Source organism: Pongo abelii, chromosome 1 (assembly GCF_028885655.2).
Source record: "Pongo abelii isolate AG06213 chromosome 1, NHGRI_mPonAbe1-v2.0_pri, whole genome shotgun sequence".
NCBI lineage: Eukaryota > Metazoa > Chordata > Mammalia > Primates > Hominidae > Pongo > Pongo abelii.
The window spans coordinates 63,496,800-63,512,339 of NC_071985.2; the positions used below are offsets into that span (position 1 = coordinate 63,496,800).

The 15,540-nt window shown below is 33.8% G+C and overlaps 1 protein-coding gene across 1 annotated transcript in view; it reads left to right on the forward strand.

Moving 5' to 3' along the window:
• The window catches only part of TPR (translocated promoter region, nuclear basket protein), a 61,517-nt gene that overhangs the window by 45,639 nt on the left and 338 nt on the right, over window positions 1–15,540 (forward strand). The window contains exons 41-51 of the mRNA XM_024245851.3: window positions 2,401–2,601; window positions 3,467–3,598; window positions 3,857–3,947; window positions 5,849–6,033; window positions 7,141–7,209; window positions 7,319–7,413; window positions 9,309–9,415; window positions 10,881–10,976; window positions 11,106–11,262; window positions 12,114–12,232; window positions 14,976–15,071. Coding sequence (XP_024101619.2) covers window positions 2,401–2,601; window positions 3,467–3,598; window positions 3,857–3,947; window positions 5,849–6,033; window positions 7,141–7,209; window positions 7,319–7,413; window positions 9,309–9,415; window positions 10,881–10,976; window positions 11,106–11,262; window positions 12,114–12,232; window positions 14,976–15,071 — 1,348 coding nt within the window. The remainder of the gene's footprint in view (window positions 1–2,400; window positions 2,602–3,466; window positions 3,599–3,856; window positions 3,948–5,848; window positions 6,034–7,140; window positions 7,210–7,318; window positions 7,414–9,308; window positions 9,416–10,880; window positions 10,977–11,105; window positions 11,263–12,113; window positions 12,233–14,975; window positions 15,072–15,540) is intronic.

A 15,540-nucleotide genomic window follows, 5' to 3' on the forward strand; every position in this document is an offset into this window, starting at 1 on the left:
TCATTACTATATGCCAAATGTTGATCTAAGAAATTTTTATTTATTAACTAATTTAATCTTCATTTTACCTCATAGTTACAGAAACTGATACCCAGATAAAGTAGTGTACCGAAGTTCACATAGCATTGGAGCTCAGATTCAAACCCAGCCTGTGTAGTTTTCAACTGTCCTAAGCTTGAAACAGTACTTTTCTCTGGATAAACTTTCTGGATCATCTTATGCTATAATTATTTTATCATGTAAAATTAAGGAATTGTCTCAAGCTAACCATAAATAGCCATATCACAAGTAAATTTTAGTTTCTTAGCTGCATTAATTTTGTAAGTTAATTTTACCAGCTTTCTTTGACTGAAAACACTAAACTAAATCTTCAGATGATTATGTAGTACAGGTTGAACATCCCTAATTTGAAAATTCAAAACTTTTTAGGTGCCAACATTGCAAGCCACATGTGTAATGTTCCACACCTGACCTCGTGTGATGGGCCACAGTCAAAACGGAACTTCATTTTATACACAAAACTATTAAAAATACTGTGTCAGATTAACTTCAGGCTGTGTGTATAAGGTGTATATGAAACATAAATGAATTTTGCATTTATGCTTGGATCTTATAGATATCTCATTATGGATATGCAAATATTCCAAAATCTTAAAAAATCCAAAATCTGAAACACTTCTAGACCCAAGCATTTTAAATAAGTTATTCAGAGCATACTATAAATGATATCTTTTTCATCTATCCTTCAGAGAGCATTGTTTCTGAAGAACATAACAATTTGAAAATAATAAGATATGAATTTCTGCCTTCTTGTCAGACTTCGTTAAATTGTACTGAAATCTTCTGCAAAAGCTTTTTCTTGAAATTGGCAAAATTGTCTGTGATTCCAAAATACCATTTGGATTTTTATTCCACCCCTCTAGCATTGTCTACTGAATGTGTAACAGTTCATTTTTCTGATTTTCTGACAGTGAAGCAGATGTTCTTTACAAGTGTTGCTTTTTCTGAAATAAGCATGTCACTTTGAGGCATTTTTTAAATTATACCATGACTTACTCATTTTTTCCATTATGGCATATGTAATTTTTTATGAATGTCTTAGTTTAAAAGATTTTGTTGCTGGCTTGTATAAAAAATTGATCTTAGTGAGTGCTTAAGCCAAAAAGACATTTAACTTTTGATAGTAAATATTATAAATGAAGTTAAAATAATAGTTCATTTCAGTAGTTAACAAAAATAGAATTGTGGAAATAGATTGAGCAAGGAATTATTTAGTATCTGATATATTTATTTTGGTTTGAAGGCTTGTAATAATTGGAGTTTTGGGGAGGGAAGAAGTTCTTTGTAAAAAGACAATGATAATAACTTATATATTCAGTGCTTTTCTTTGTAAAAAGACAATGGTAATAGCTTATTTATTCACTGCATTTGCAAATTAGTTCTAGTTTGGGAAAACCTTCTCTTTAAACATTGCAGACCCATGAGTATTTTTTTTTTCTTTTCTGACTTTGGTCTGCAGCTGTATTGTGCACTAACCGCACTGGCCATTGAGCAACTGAAATACGGCTGTCCAAATTGATACAAATATAAAATATACATCAGATTTTTGAAGACTTGGTAGAAATTTTAAAATGTGAAATATCTGGTTAATAATTTTTACATTGATTACATGTTGAAATAATATTTTGGATATATTGGTTAAGTATATTATTAATCACCTGTTTTTAAGTGGCTACTAAGAAATTTAAAATTACATGACATATTCCTGTCTCACAGCACTGATATATGATATCACACTAGTAGTTTTGAATGCACAAATATTTGTTTATATTTTTTTCTCTTTTTCTTATTGGAGTATTAACCAATAAGATTTATGATAATTCTTCTATAGGAAGACATTAAGGAAACTCAAAGGTTCATCTTCTTTCTTCAAAAATACTTGAAATACCATTTTTTAAGTTAAATGTAGCTGGCTGAGGTAGCTCACACCTGTAATCCCAGTACTTTGAGAGGCCAAGGTGGGCAGATCACTTGAAGTCAGGAGTTCGAGACCAGCCTGGCCAACATGGTGAAACCCTGTCTCTAATAAAAATACAAAAAATTAGCCAGACGTCGGGGGGTGGTGCCTATAGTCCCAGCTACTCAGGAGGCTGAGGAAAGAGAATCGCTTGAACCCAGCGGGGCGGAGGTTTCAGTGAGCTGAGGTAGCACCATTGCACTCCAGCCAGGGTGACAAGAGGGAGACTCTGTCTCAAAAAAAAAAAAAATTAAATTAAATTAAATGCTGCTAGTCCATAAGTACTCATTATTCTTCACTTTGACCTATAATAATACCTCGCATATAGTTTTAGGTATGTTTATAGGGCTCTTAATTCTTTTTTACCTTTTTTATTTTTAAAGGGAGTTACCCAGGGAGATTATACACCTATGGAAGACAGTGAAGAAACCTCTCAGTCTCTACAAATAGATCTTGGGCCACTTCAATCAGATCAGCAGACAACAACTTCATCCCAGGATGGTCAAGGCAAAGGAGATGATGTCATTGTAATTGACAGTGATGATGAAGAAGAGGATGATGATGAAAATGATGGAGAACATGAGGTAAATTTGATTTGAAATCATCTAGTGTTTTTAAACTATTGGATGAAAGTGCTCAAATCCTTGGGATACTAATGCATTGGCTGTAAATTCTGGTTCCCAGTCAGCTTAAATAGATTATTATATTGTTTTTCTTCTATCTTAGTTAGTTCAGAAATCAACATTTTATAATGAAAATTAGTGTAGAGCCAGTGATGGAATGCCCATTTTTAAAATTTTGTTTCATTTTGTTTTTTTGATGATTGATGAGTCTTTTAGGGTTTGTTCTCAATTAGACCTTATTTTAAGTCTTACTGATAAGTGACTGTATGGCTTTAAATATAAGTGCTATGGTTTCTGGAGATAAAAAGAAGAAACAAGAATTGTTTTTGTTTCCTCTTGGAGCCCCATAGTTCATTTTTGTCATTTTTTTTATATATAAAGTGTATTTTATATATATAAGGTCAAATTGTGTGTTTTATTTTGGGGTTTAATCCTATACTGACAGCTTCTCATTTTAGATTAATAAAGCAATATTTTTTTAAAAGCTCCTGGTATAGTGTAATTTTATCATTTTGTTCAACTCCACCTGTTTAAATTTAGAATTAAACTGGACCACTTGACATTTTGCTGACACCTGAGGTCTATATTATCTTTGAGCAATCTCTTGCAAACAGTTAGAATTCAGAATTGATCATTATTGCACTAATTCCAGTAAGTATCACAGTGGTGATATTTGGTGCTGCTGTACTAATCCCATACAACTCTCAGGACAATTCCTATCTTCTGATTAATGAGTCACTTAAATTTCTAAGTGTGGCATCTAGACATGCAGAGCATGTGGGCCATATTCTAAACTTTTATTTATGCCTGGGGAACTTTCTACTAGGATTATGAAGAGGATGAGGAAGATGATGATGATGATGAAGATGACACAGGGATGGGAGACGAGGGTGAAGATAGTAATGAAGGAACTGGTAGTGCCGATGGCAATGATGGTTATGAAGCTGATGATGCTGAGGTAACTGGCTAGAATTTTGACCATTCACAGTTCTTTCTAAGAGCTTTCTTTAACTTGCTGTTTTCCAAGGATATAGAAAGGCTTATGAAATTCACTAAAACCTTTGAGGGTTTTGTTCATTTGTTTTGTTTTTTGTTGTTATGGTTACTTATTTGTTTTTATTGTGTTGTGGTTTGGTTTGGTTAATTATTCTGTCCGGTTTTTTTTTTTAACATATTTATTTTATTTGAGCATTATGTTATCACGTTTTGTTTTTAGGGTGGTGATGGGACTGATCCAGGTACAGAAACAGAAGAAAGTATGGGTGGAGGTGAAGGTAATCAAAGAGCTGCTGATTCTCAAAACAGTGGTGAGATTTTTATTAGCCTTTTTTGAATTGAATATCTCTGGTATTTTCTAAACTAGAATTGCACTTAATTATAATATATAAATTTATTTAGCGAATTGGTAAAAAGAGTTTGGCCCCTGTTCTAGCTTTGTGACTGTTGTGCTCTCATAAAAAGTCTACTATATTTATGATTGTTAGGTGCTGTCATTGTACTCTTTTCTGCCTCATTGGACTGCTGTAAGATGCAAACATTTTGTAACCCTTACGGTATTATAAATGCTATATGCTGCCATTAAGAGGAAAAATTAAATTAGGGACTACTTGTAACAGCAGTTCACAACCAGAGGAGGTCAGTCTAATCAAGCTGCATGCTTCAAGATTTGGGGCTATTGGAGCTTTGCAGTATGGTCTGGTTTTCCAATGAATAAAAGAATTTTGGATTAATATAGCATATATTTTGTTAAATCTTCGGTAAGTCCTGGAGGTCCACTGAAAAGTTGTGGGCATTAAAAGAGTATGGAAGTCGTAGAAAATAATTTTATTTTGAAATGTGTATTAAAGAATTAGTGATTATCTGGATAATAGATAACTAACAACTGATACTAAGCCAAAATCATTAGTGTTGACATAGTAAAACCTTAGCTGTTTAGACTAATGGGAAAATACTGTATCTGGGTTTCTGTAGAGGCCTGGGTATTTAAAAGGGCAAGGTATATTCTCATTTTAACTAAAGAACAGACAAAAATTAAAACTTTTAAATTTTTTAAGAGAAAAATACATTAATGAATATGAAGCCATATAATAAGTAATACTATTCTTACTTTTAAAGGGAGATGAGAAATTGATATACTTTGAACAAAAATTTACATTTATAAACAATTTGTAGATTAAGAAACATTTTTTGTGTATCACATAGTTGAAATATAGAGGGAGGAATTTTTGCTGCTCTAGGTCTCCCTCCCTCCCTCACTTCCTTCCTTCTTTTTCCTATTTTTTGTTATTTTTATTTTTGCAACCAAGCAAAAATAGGCCTAGTGGCTTGAATAAAATTAATGGATGGATTTGAGTACATTTCAAGCAACTGCACTTGTATTGAATTGTTTAATTCTTGTAGTAAACTTAATAAGGTTTAGGTATCAATGAAGAATCCTAATCGCAGAAGTAAAGTGACTTGAGGTGTCACATAGTTTACTAAGTAGCTAAGGAGCTTAAGTATTAGAGCAAGGATCTGAATCTAGACCTCAGACTTTTAAACTACGAAATTCTGTGACATCCTGTTCAACTTTTCATAGTAGAAGATGGCTTCTTTTGTTGCTACAGTGTGTGTAGAAGAATACCCAGACATTTGAGAGACATTTGTTAAAATTCAAAATTCAGGAAAACCAAAAGATTAAAATGTAGTTGTAAGGCTTTTCCTCTGTCTTTATCCTATTTGATTGTTACACTGATTCTCTAGTGGTCTAACCTTTAGGTAATTTGTCTACTTTATTAAAATTATGTCATCCAAATTTATTAAATGTTAACTTTAGTTTTATTTTATTTTATTAAATGTTTACTTTAATTTTAGTGTTTTAAATGTTTATCGTATGTCAAGCCAAGAGCTTTATGTTCATTATCTGAAATCTTTAGAAAAACCATTTTAGAAAAACCATACTTGGAGGTTACATTTGCTGTATTAACCAACCAAAAAATAGACTCAAAGAGGTTAAGGGACTTGCCCAAAGCCACACAGCGAATAAGTACAGATCCCATTATCTCTGGGTATAAAGCCCACGTTTGTTTCCATCACACCTCACTACTTTACTTCTGAAAATATTCATGTGGTGAACATTCCTGTTGGCATGATTTATACTTCTAGGGATTGTCCAAGTTTTTTTGTGGTAAATTCAGCAGTTCAAAAATAAATTTCTCTTTTCCTGTAGGTGAAGGAAATACAGGTGCTGCAGAATCTTCTTTTTCTCAGGAGGTTTCTAGAGAACAACAGCCATCATCAGCATCTGAAAGACAGGCCCCTCGAGCACCTCAGTCACCGAGACGCCCACCACATCCACTTCCCCCAAGACTGACCATTCATGCCCCACCTCAGGAGTTGGGACCACCAGTTCAGGTATTAAAAGTACTGGTCATTATGAGAAATGAACTTGAAAAAAATCTTGGCTTTTCTCCCTTTCCATTATGTATTTCTCTCTCTCTCTCGGTTTTTTTTAAATTAGCAATCCCATGAACTTTTTGGTATTTTGGCATATTTTTATAAAATTCTTTGAACTGAAACTAATCTCTGAGGGATGTTTAGAAAGGCAAGTGTTACTAAAAGTTGTGTATACATTGAAATGGTTATAGTCATAGCAAATAAAATTCTGTTCGTTATTTCTCAAGTGAGAAAAGAAAAAGATTTTCTTGGGTTTTAATTAAAGTACATTTTAGCAGCTCACCATTATCTGATTTGAAGGTTTCTTTTCTCTACAGTGCACGTATTTATAAAAGATAAAGGAATTTCTGTTGTACTTAACAGAAGAATATTTTTTCTCATTTCTTGGTAATCACATATTTTAACTTTTAAGTTTAATGAAGGTATGTATGACCCCTTATATTTAGCATGTAGTAGGGTTGGGCATCTCTTAATCAGAAGCACTTGGAAAAAGAGTAGGAAAAGTACAAAGGTTCTATTAATTTAGCTTAAGTTTTTCCCTATAAAATAGTATGTGTAAACACTGTCAAATATAGATTCTACTAAAATACCACTAGTGAAAATAACTTCATGATGGGAAAATATAAAGTCTTAAAGGATCATGTATGGAGGCTACAAAAATATATCCAATCTATCCATTTAGAATTGTCTTAACTGGAAAACAGTTTAAAAGACAATACTGCTGTTTGAACTCCAAAAGAATACTTGCTAACACTTTCAACTAAGGAAATAGGAATTAATTTGTTTACATACAAGATGGTATCATAGATTTGTTTTAAGTATTGGTTAATAATTGATCTGTTGGTTAATAGAATGATTTTTAATGGTTAATATTATAGACTATAATTAAAAATTTGTCATTGACTAAAAGTGATTTCTTGGCAGGTTTTCCTAGGAAAATGTCCTAATTACCTGTCTGCTAACTATTTTGTTGGCAGTGTAATAAGCTGTATCTGTTGATATTTGGTGTTTGTTTCATTGCCTCGTTTCTTAAAGCAAATGTAATTCCTTTTTCTTGACACGCAGAGAATTCAGATGACCCGAAGGCAGTCTGTAGGACGTGGGCTTCAGTTGACTCCAGGAATAGGTGGCATGGTAAGTACTTACCCATTATGTAAAAGTAATTCATTTCTTGAGCAGATACTTGTATAGTCCATATGTGTGGTGTTCTGCCTGTTAACTCTGTTTTCTATCTTTGTTTTAGCAACAGCATTTTTTTGATGATGAAGACAGAACAGTTCCAAGTACTCCAACTCTTGTGGTGCCACATCGTACTGATGGATTTGCTGAAGCAATTCAGTAAGTTAATGAAAGAGAAACATATTTTGTAACTAATCAAACTTTTAGTCTTTCTCTGTTTGTTTATCATTTGGTTAACTCATTATTAGTTGAGTCCCTCTCTACTGTGTACTAATAAGTACTTGGGGTAGGTCAGTTGAGGATGTATTGTTGGGGAAAATTATACAGAGGTGAATGACATACAGTTACTTCTACCAAGAATTTTAAAGTTAAAGACAATATAAGAATGTTTAAGAACATGGCCTCTAGAGTTAGAATGCCTGTGTTTGAAACCTAACTCTATTGTTTACTAGCAGTAGCAAGTTCCTTAGGTTCTCTGTTCATGAGCACCTTCATTTTAAAAATGGGAGTAACAATAGAATAATTTCTATTGCATAAGTTATAAGAATTAAGTGAATCAGTTAATTTGTGTTAACATGTTTAGGATATTACCTTACACATGATAAATTGCTTTATAGTTGTTGATTAAGTGTTGGTAATTACAATGATCATAATTTATAGTGTTCTTGTGAAAGCTAAGCAAATGAGCAACTAACTGTAATGTAAACAATGTAGAAGGATAATAGAGGAATAAGCGGTAGGCTTTGTTAATACAAATGAAGAAGTAATTTATTTCAACAACTAAGGAGAAAGGATATGAGATGATTTAACGTGGATGATACTGAATTCAGTCTTGGGAAAGAATAGCTAGCATTTATTGAGCATTTTCATGCATTAGCTTATTTAATCCTCATAACTTATAAGAGTAGACATTATTAATGTTGTCATCTTATAGTATACTGAAGCACAGACATGTTAGCAAATTTGCCAGAGGTCAGACAGCAAGGAAGTTGCAGTTTTTAGTTTCAAACCAGTTAGTCTGGCTGTAGAGGCTATGTTAAGTCTTGTGCTATACCACTCCTCTTAAAGGGTTGAAAGGCTCTCCATGTGAAAGTATACACATTTATTCGTGGCTAAGGTATTAGTTGCATAACAGGATGTATTTGAAGACCAGAATTTAAAAATTTCTACAAACTTGGGGAAAGGTTGATTGTTCTGTAGATGTGGTAACATGTGGCAGTTAGAACCAGTTTTAAACTTGCTCAGTTAGCCACAATTTACCTTGGCTAACACATTTTTACAAACCAACCAATCAATTTCACCTCCTCCCTTCTGAAAGTCAGCACTCAGGAAGAGACTCACTCCAATAAACATGCAGAATTCTGAGTACCAGCAATCAACAGCATTTTCATTCATATAAATGTCACTACCCCTGTGCCTCTAGAAATCACCACTTCCTGAATTCCATGTTTCCTAAAGACATTAATAGCTCACTAGCTAAGGAAAGATAGGCAGAGTTAAATAATGCTAAGTTTTATGTCCTGAATTATAGGCAGAAAGATAAATGATAGTGTTATTAGGATAAGGAAGAAAGCAAGTTTTTAGCTATCTAATATTAGAATTTTCCTAAACCTTGGGAGCTAGCTAGTGAACTCTTAATAAGCTAGACAGGTGACTTGATTTTTCTATGACTAAATGAAAACTAAGATAAAACTTTGTCTCGTGACTTCATTCTAACTCTTTTTGTTATGTTTCATGTTGAGTTTGTGTTGCTTTCAATTTATCTATGTGAGGATATCTGAGACATTCAAGAAATGTGAGGCATAGTTCAGGAGAGCTGAAAGTTATTTACATATAAATCACAGGTTATTCTTATTACTAAATTCATTGACAGCTGATAGTATAAAAGGATTTTTATAAGTAAGAAACCCTTTAAAATAAATAGATTTTATTTTCAATCTGTTTCCTTCCCAGTTTGTTGATGTTCATTCTTCCTTCTTCTATATTCCTTTCACCATTATGGTTTAAATAGGTTAACTTTAAATTTCATCTTAAATTAGTTTTTGTCCATTTAGTTCGCCACAGGTTGCTGGTGTCCCTAGATTCCGGTTTGGGCCACCTGAAGATATGCCACAAACAAGTTCTAGTCACTCTGATCTTGGCCAGCTTGCTTCTCAAGGAGGTAAATAGTTAAACCTTTAGCTCCCCTGAATTTGTATGTATTTGGTAATAAACTATTAAGATGTGATTTAAGGGGGAAAAAAGAGCAAATATAAATATTTTTAAAATTGATACTGTTTGCTAATTTATTTTTTAAAATGCTGTAGTATACTTATTAAGCACTGCCTTACATCTTATCTTTCCAACAAAGTTCTAATTTATTTGAGCATAAGGATTAGCTTTTACATTAGTATCTCTTCTGGCTCCTGATGTAATGTCATACACGTAGTTTAAGTATTCAGGAATATGTGTTGAACCAATAAATATAGGTACTACTAGCCATTTTAAAGTTGTTGGAAGGAATGCAGCATGTTTTCTGTTTACAGTTTGACACTTGTAACATTCCTAATTAAATGTATAAGGCTAGTTATATTTTTTGTATTAACATTACTTAAAAAAACAAAAAATAAAAGATCAAAATATGTGGAATAAAATGGCCACTACATTAAGTAGTAGAATTAGCTAGTTTTCCACATGTGAATTATGCTATTTGTGGAATTGATTACCTTTTAATCCTCAGTTGGAATTCATATTACCCTCTTTATTTCTGGGAAGCTGTCTGGCACTTGGTAAATGAATAGAGAATGCGTATTACTATTATAATAAGCTCAATCTTTAGCCCTCCTAAAAGTCATGTAATGTAACATCTGCTTGTTTAGGATATTAATTCTAACACTGAAGGCCTCTTATATGAAATTGTAAGTTGACTTTGTAAATTTAAAATGTTATGTGATTTTGTGACTTTGTATGTTAATACAATTTCCTAGACTTGGGCATCTAGGCTTAAATTGGAATGCCAACACTTACTAAGCTTAGTAACCTTGGTAATTACAAAGTAATTAACATCCGTAGTTGGATACTCAATAAAATTAGCTTGTATGAAACTCTTAAGAGCATTTTAGCTAATGTTTTAAGGGTACTTTAGCGTTAGAAAGTTTAAAGGATGTCTTTAAATTGTATTTAAAATTTTGAGGCCAGGTGCAGTGGCTCACACTTGTAATCCCAGAACTTTGGGAGGCCAAGGCAGGAGGATCACTTGAGGTCAGGAGTTCAGGTGCAGCCTTGACAACATAACAAGACTGACCCCTGTCTCTACAAAAATGAAAAATAATTAGCTGAGCCTGTGTTGGTAGCCCTAGCTCCTTGGGAGGCTGAGGTGGGAGGATCACTTGAGCCCGGGAGTTTGAGGCTACAGTGAGCTATGGTGGTGTCACTGCACTCTAACTTGAGTGACAGAACGAGACCCTGTCTCTAAAATAAAATAAAAAATAAAAGTTTGAGAGATGGATTTTTGCTTGGTGGAATAATTAAATTGTGGACTTTAAGTTGTGTATCTCCAATAATTAATATTTTTCTTTCAGATCCCTGGCTTGTTGACAATTTTATGTTTTTTTCAGTCATTCATTAATATTCAGAATTGTCTTTAGGTTTAGGAATGTACGAAACACCCCTGTTCCTAGCTCATGAAGAAGAGTCAGGTGGCCGAAGTGTTCCCACTACTCCACTACAAGTGGCAGCCCCAGGTAGGGATCAAAGGCAGGTAGTAGGTTCTGTTTTATTGGTAAAATGAAAACCTATGAAATATCTTCTGGCTAAAAATGTGATAAACCACAAAGTTTTAAAGTTCTTTTTCTTGTGTTGTCTTTTTAAAGTGACTGTATTTACTGAGAGCACCACCTCTGATGCTTCGGAACATGCCTCTCAATCTGTTCCAATGGTGACTACATCCACTGGCACTTTATCTACAACAAATGAAACAGCAGCAGGTGATGATGGAGATGAAGTATTTGTGGAGGCAGAATCTGAAGGGTAAAAGTTTATTTTGTTGTTTTTGCTTGCTTTAGTCTCAGCAGACTTTTACATTTGTTTCCCTTTAGCCAAGAAACAATCTGCAAAGCTGTATTTTGTTTTCTTTTTTTTTTTTTTTTGAGACAGAGTCTCGCTCTGTCACCCAAGCTGGAGTGCAGTGGCGCGATCTCGGCTCACTGCAGCCTCCACCTCCTGGGTTCAAGCAATTTTCTGCCTCAGCCTCCCAAGTAGCTGGGATTACAGGCACCTGCCACCATGCCTGGCTAATTTTTGTAGTCATTTTGTACTGAAGTTTTCACATGACTTAAACTGGAGCAGATTCATGTTATTCTTGTACTGTCTCCCTCATTTGTGTCTTGAATGGAAGAGAGAAAGATGGATGTAGCCACTGAGCCAGGAATTTTACATACCCATAGCCTATCTCATCTGGGCTAGAGCCCCTGGTTTAGTTACTGGTATACTATTTAATAGTGTGACTATTGTGAACTTTTTAGTACTGTGCTTTCCTAAAATGTTGTTTTGAGATTTATCAAAATCTGGACCATATATTTCTTATGAATGTCAAGAATGTGAACATCCTTGTCAAAAGGAAAAAGGAAACATAAGAAGAGGAAAATCATAAACTAAAATTGGAACATGTCATAGTGAGAAAAGGAATGAGGAAAAAACAACTTGAGCTCTTTTCCCCCCTGCTCCTTTGAAAAATATATATGGTGACCAAATCAGTCTATAATTTTTTGTTTAAGGGAGCTCTGGATTACTTAAGTGATAAAATAGATTTAAAAGAGTGGATATAATTTAGGATTGACTGTAGGATCAGTTTTGTATTTTCTAATTTTTCTTTTCCTTAGTATTAGTTCAGAAGCAGGCCTAGAAATTGATAGCCAGCAGGAAGAAGAGCCAGTTCAAGCATCTGATGAGTCAGATCTCCCCTCCACCAGCCAGGATCCTCCTTCTAGCTCATCTGTAGGTGAGTCCCTGCCCTTGACTGCAATACAATTTTTATACATCAAACTTGTTTGTGAAAACCCTGCTTTATTAGTAACAAATTAATAATCCTTTTTTCCTTTATTTTAAAATGCTTTATTTAAAAGAGAAATTTTATTATTAAAGGGAACTTGGTTTGTATTGAAATCATTATTCTAAGAATATTCTGGCATCAATAATAAGAAATATGGACATGGTGGATCCATCCCAAAAGAATAGCTCACTCATGTTTCGTCTAGACTAATGGTTGTCAACATATGTTTTGTAGAGCTCTTGGGTCTTTTAGAGGTGCTACAGGGGTTGTAGTGGATGGGTATACTGGGAGAGAGGCTAAGGAGTGCTAGGGCACTCCAGGCCTCTTGCCTCTGTTTGAACCACAGCAGCTCCATTTTTATTTGTTCTACATATTGGGTTTCTACATGAGATTTGATGTGGAGAGTTAAGGGGTAAGAGCTCAGTTGCTTAAAAAAATTGTTTGAAATTTACTGATGTAAACAGTTTCAGAGTTTGGCTTTTCAAATTTTTGAAGTTAATTTTGAAAAAAAAATACGTATTATTCCTGTAATAGAAGTTATTTTTTAGAATAACATTTAGCATTTACTGAACACTTAACTGTGTATCATGTAGTATTCTGAGCCCTTTACTTATATTTACTTATTTGATTCTCACAACTCAATGTGGTAGATATTCATCCACATTTTATAGATGTGGAAGCTGAGGCACAGAAAGGGTGAATAACCTCTTTAAAGTCAAATAGCTAATAAGTAAGGGACAAGCAGCGATTACACTGAAGAAGTCTGGCTCCAGAGACCCCGCTGTTAAACAATACACTATACCAGCTCATCTATCTCAAATTTTTAGACAGAGAATTACCTTTATTATTAAGGATATATAGTACTTGGGCATTCAGTCTGATTATTTTAATTTTTAATTGTTTACAGTGGTAATTCTCAAACTCTACCATGGAACCTTCAGATTTTATGGCAGACGTGCTCAGTTATTTATTACTTTTTTAAATCACAGAACTTTGCTATCCCAAAATCTCTTCCCCTGCTTCTCAGCTGCTTTGATGTGACACATCAACCTATTGGCTACTATCCCTAATATCTACCGTTTCATATCTGGTAACTTTAAATTTCTATATGTTATGTAATATGGATACTCATAACTAATCTTGCAATCAGGATTTAAAATAATGTATGTAAATTACGGAACCATTTCATACGCAGTAAGGCTTTAAAAATGTATAACAATCATATTAATGATTACTGAAGTTCTGTGCCCCCAGTTATATTTTGATGTCCCATAAAAATTGGCTTTCCTCAACAGAATTAGCACTTGTTATATCTTATCAGAGCTTGTATGAGAAAATATGGTTGTTATTTCCTTTAAAGTATAATATGAAATTACGATGTCTTTAAATTTATTTGATAATGTAAAACTGTACCTCCCCCATCTGAGTATTCATTTGGTCAACAGATATTTGACAGTGTAGCAGGCAGTTCCTTCATAGGAAGCATCACTAAGAGAAGGCGACATTTAAGATCTGAAAGAAGAAAGGGATCAAAGCTGTGCAGTTACTTAATGAAGAGTGTACTAGATCAAAGAGAATATTAATAGATGCCAAGTCCATAAGGCAGCAGTGTGTCTGCTTGTGTTCAGGGTCAACAAGGAGGCCACTGTGACTGGAGCACAGTGAGTGAGAACAGAGACTAGCAGGAGATATGTTAAGAGGATAGATTGAGTAGATCATTGTAATTGCCTTGGCTGTCGTGGATACCGGAAGCTATTAGAGGGCTTCACACAGAATAATGACATGACATGATCTGATCAGTTTGGCTGCTGTGTACAGAAGAGATTGAAAATGAATAATGAACAGAAACAAGAAACTTTGGAGGCTACTGCAGTAAGTCAGGAAAAGATAGTGATGGCTTAGGTGAGATAGTAGAGTTAGGGTTGTGAGAAGTTGTCAGATTTGGGATATATATTTAAATTTGAGCATTCATGATTTGCTAATGATTGCGTTTGGGGTGTCTGAAAAAGAAGAATCAGATATAATTTGTGTTCTGTTTTAGGCTATTTGCTGAGGGACTTGATATTTTGTTTTCTGTTGTATTTCTCAGCACCTGGTACTATGTTTGATACATGGGTAGTCAACAAGTAAATATTTATTAATATAAGTGAATGAATGAAAAAAGTCAAGCACTTCTGGTTTTTTTTTTTTTTTTTTTTTTTTTTTTTTTGAGATAGGGTCTCGGTCTGCCTGGTTTTTTGGTTTTTTTTTTGAGGCAGGATCTCACCTGTCTCCCTAGAGTACAGTTAGCTTGATCATGGCTCACTGCAGCCTCAACCTCACCTGGGCTCAAATGATCCTCTAGCCTCAGCCTCCTGAGTAACTGGGACTGTAGGCATGTTCTACCATGCCCAGCTAATTGTTTCATAATTTTGTAGAAACAGGGTCTCACTGTGTTGCCCAGGCTGGTCTCGAACTCCTGAGCTCAAATGATCCTCCCAGCTTAGCCTCTCAAAGTGCTGCTTTTTTTGTTGTTTAACCATTTACCCTTTTTTGGTTTGTTAAATGTTCCTCATTGTTTGAAAAAAAGAATTGAAAACAAATGGACAAGTCTGCATCTTATTCATTCATTCATTTAGTAATTAGTTTGTATCATTATAAATGCTTTCTCATTTTTTCACTTGCTTTTCTTTTATCTTAATGTTTTTCTTAGATACTAGTAGTAGTCAACCAAAGCCTTTCAGACGAGTAAGACTTCAGACAACATTGAGACAAGGTGTCCGTGGTCGTCAGTTTAACAGACAGAGAGGTGAATTTCTGACATAACTGGATTACATGATAGAATGTGGAATAGTAATAAATGGAACAAGTTTTCTAATTCTTAAGCCTCCAATTTATTTTTTTAATGTTCCAAAGTTTTATTAAATAATTACATGTTGAGCAGGTGATATTTACCAATCTGTAAACTTCATGTAGACAGATTTGTATACCTTAGATATATAATAAATATGTGCTTATATTTTATATTTATTGATTTCTTCCTTAAATCCAAATTAAGGTTTGGAAAATATGAAGTGTTATAGTGTTATATTCATTTGTTGTATCTCTACGTATTGCCATTGTATTGTTAATTTTTTTATACAACACGATAAAGCTTTGTGATTATGTTTTAGCTAGTAAAAGTGTAAAATTTTAATATTTCCATGTTTTCCAATATAACTTTTAGATTGTACTGTGTCACAAAAAGAGGGATTAATCTGCTTGTAATAATTTCCATT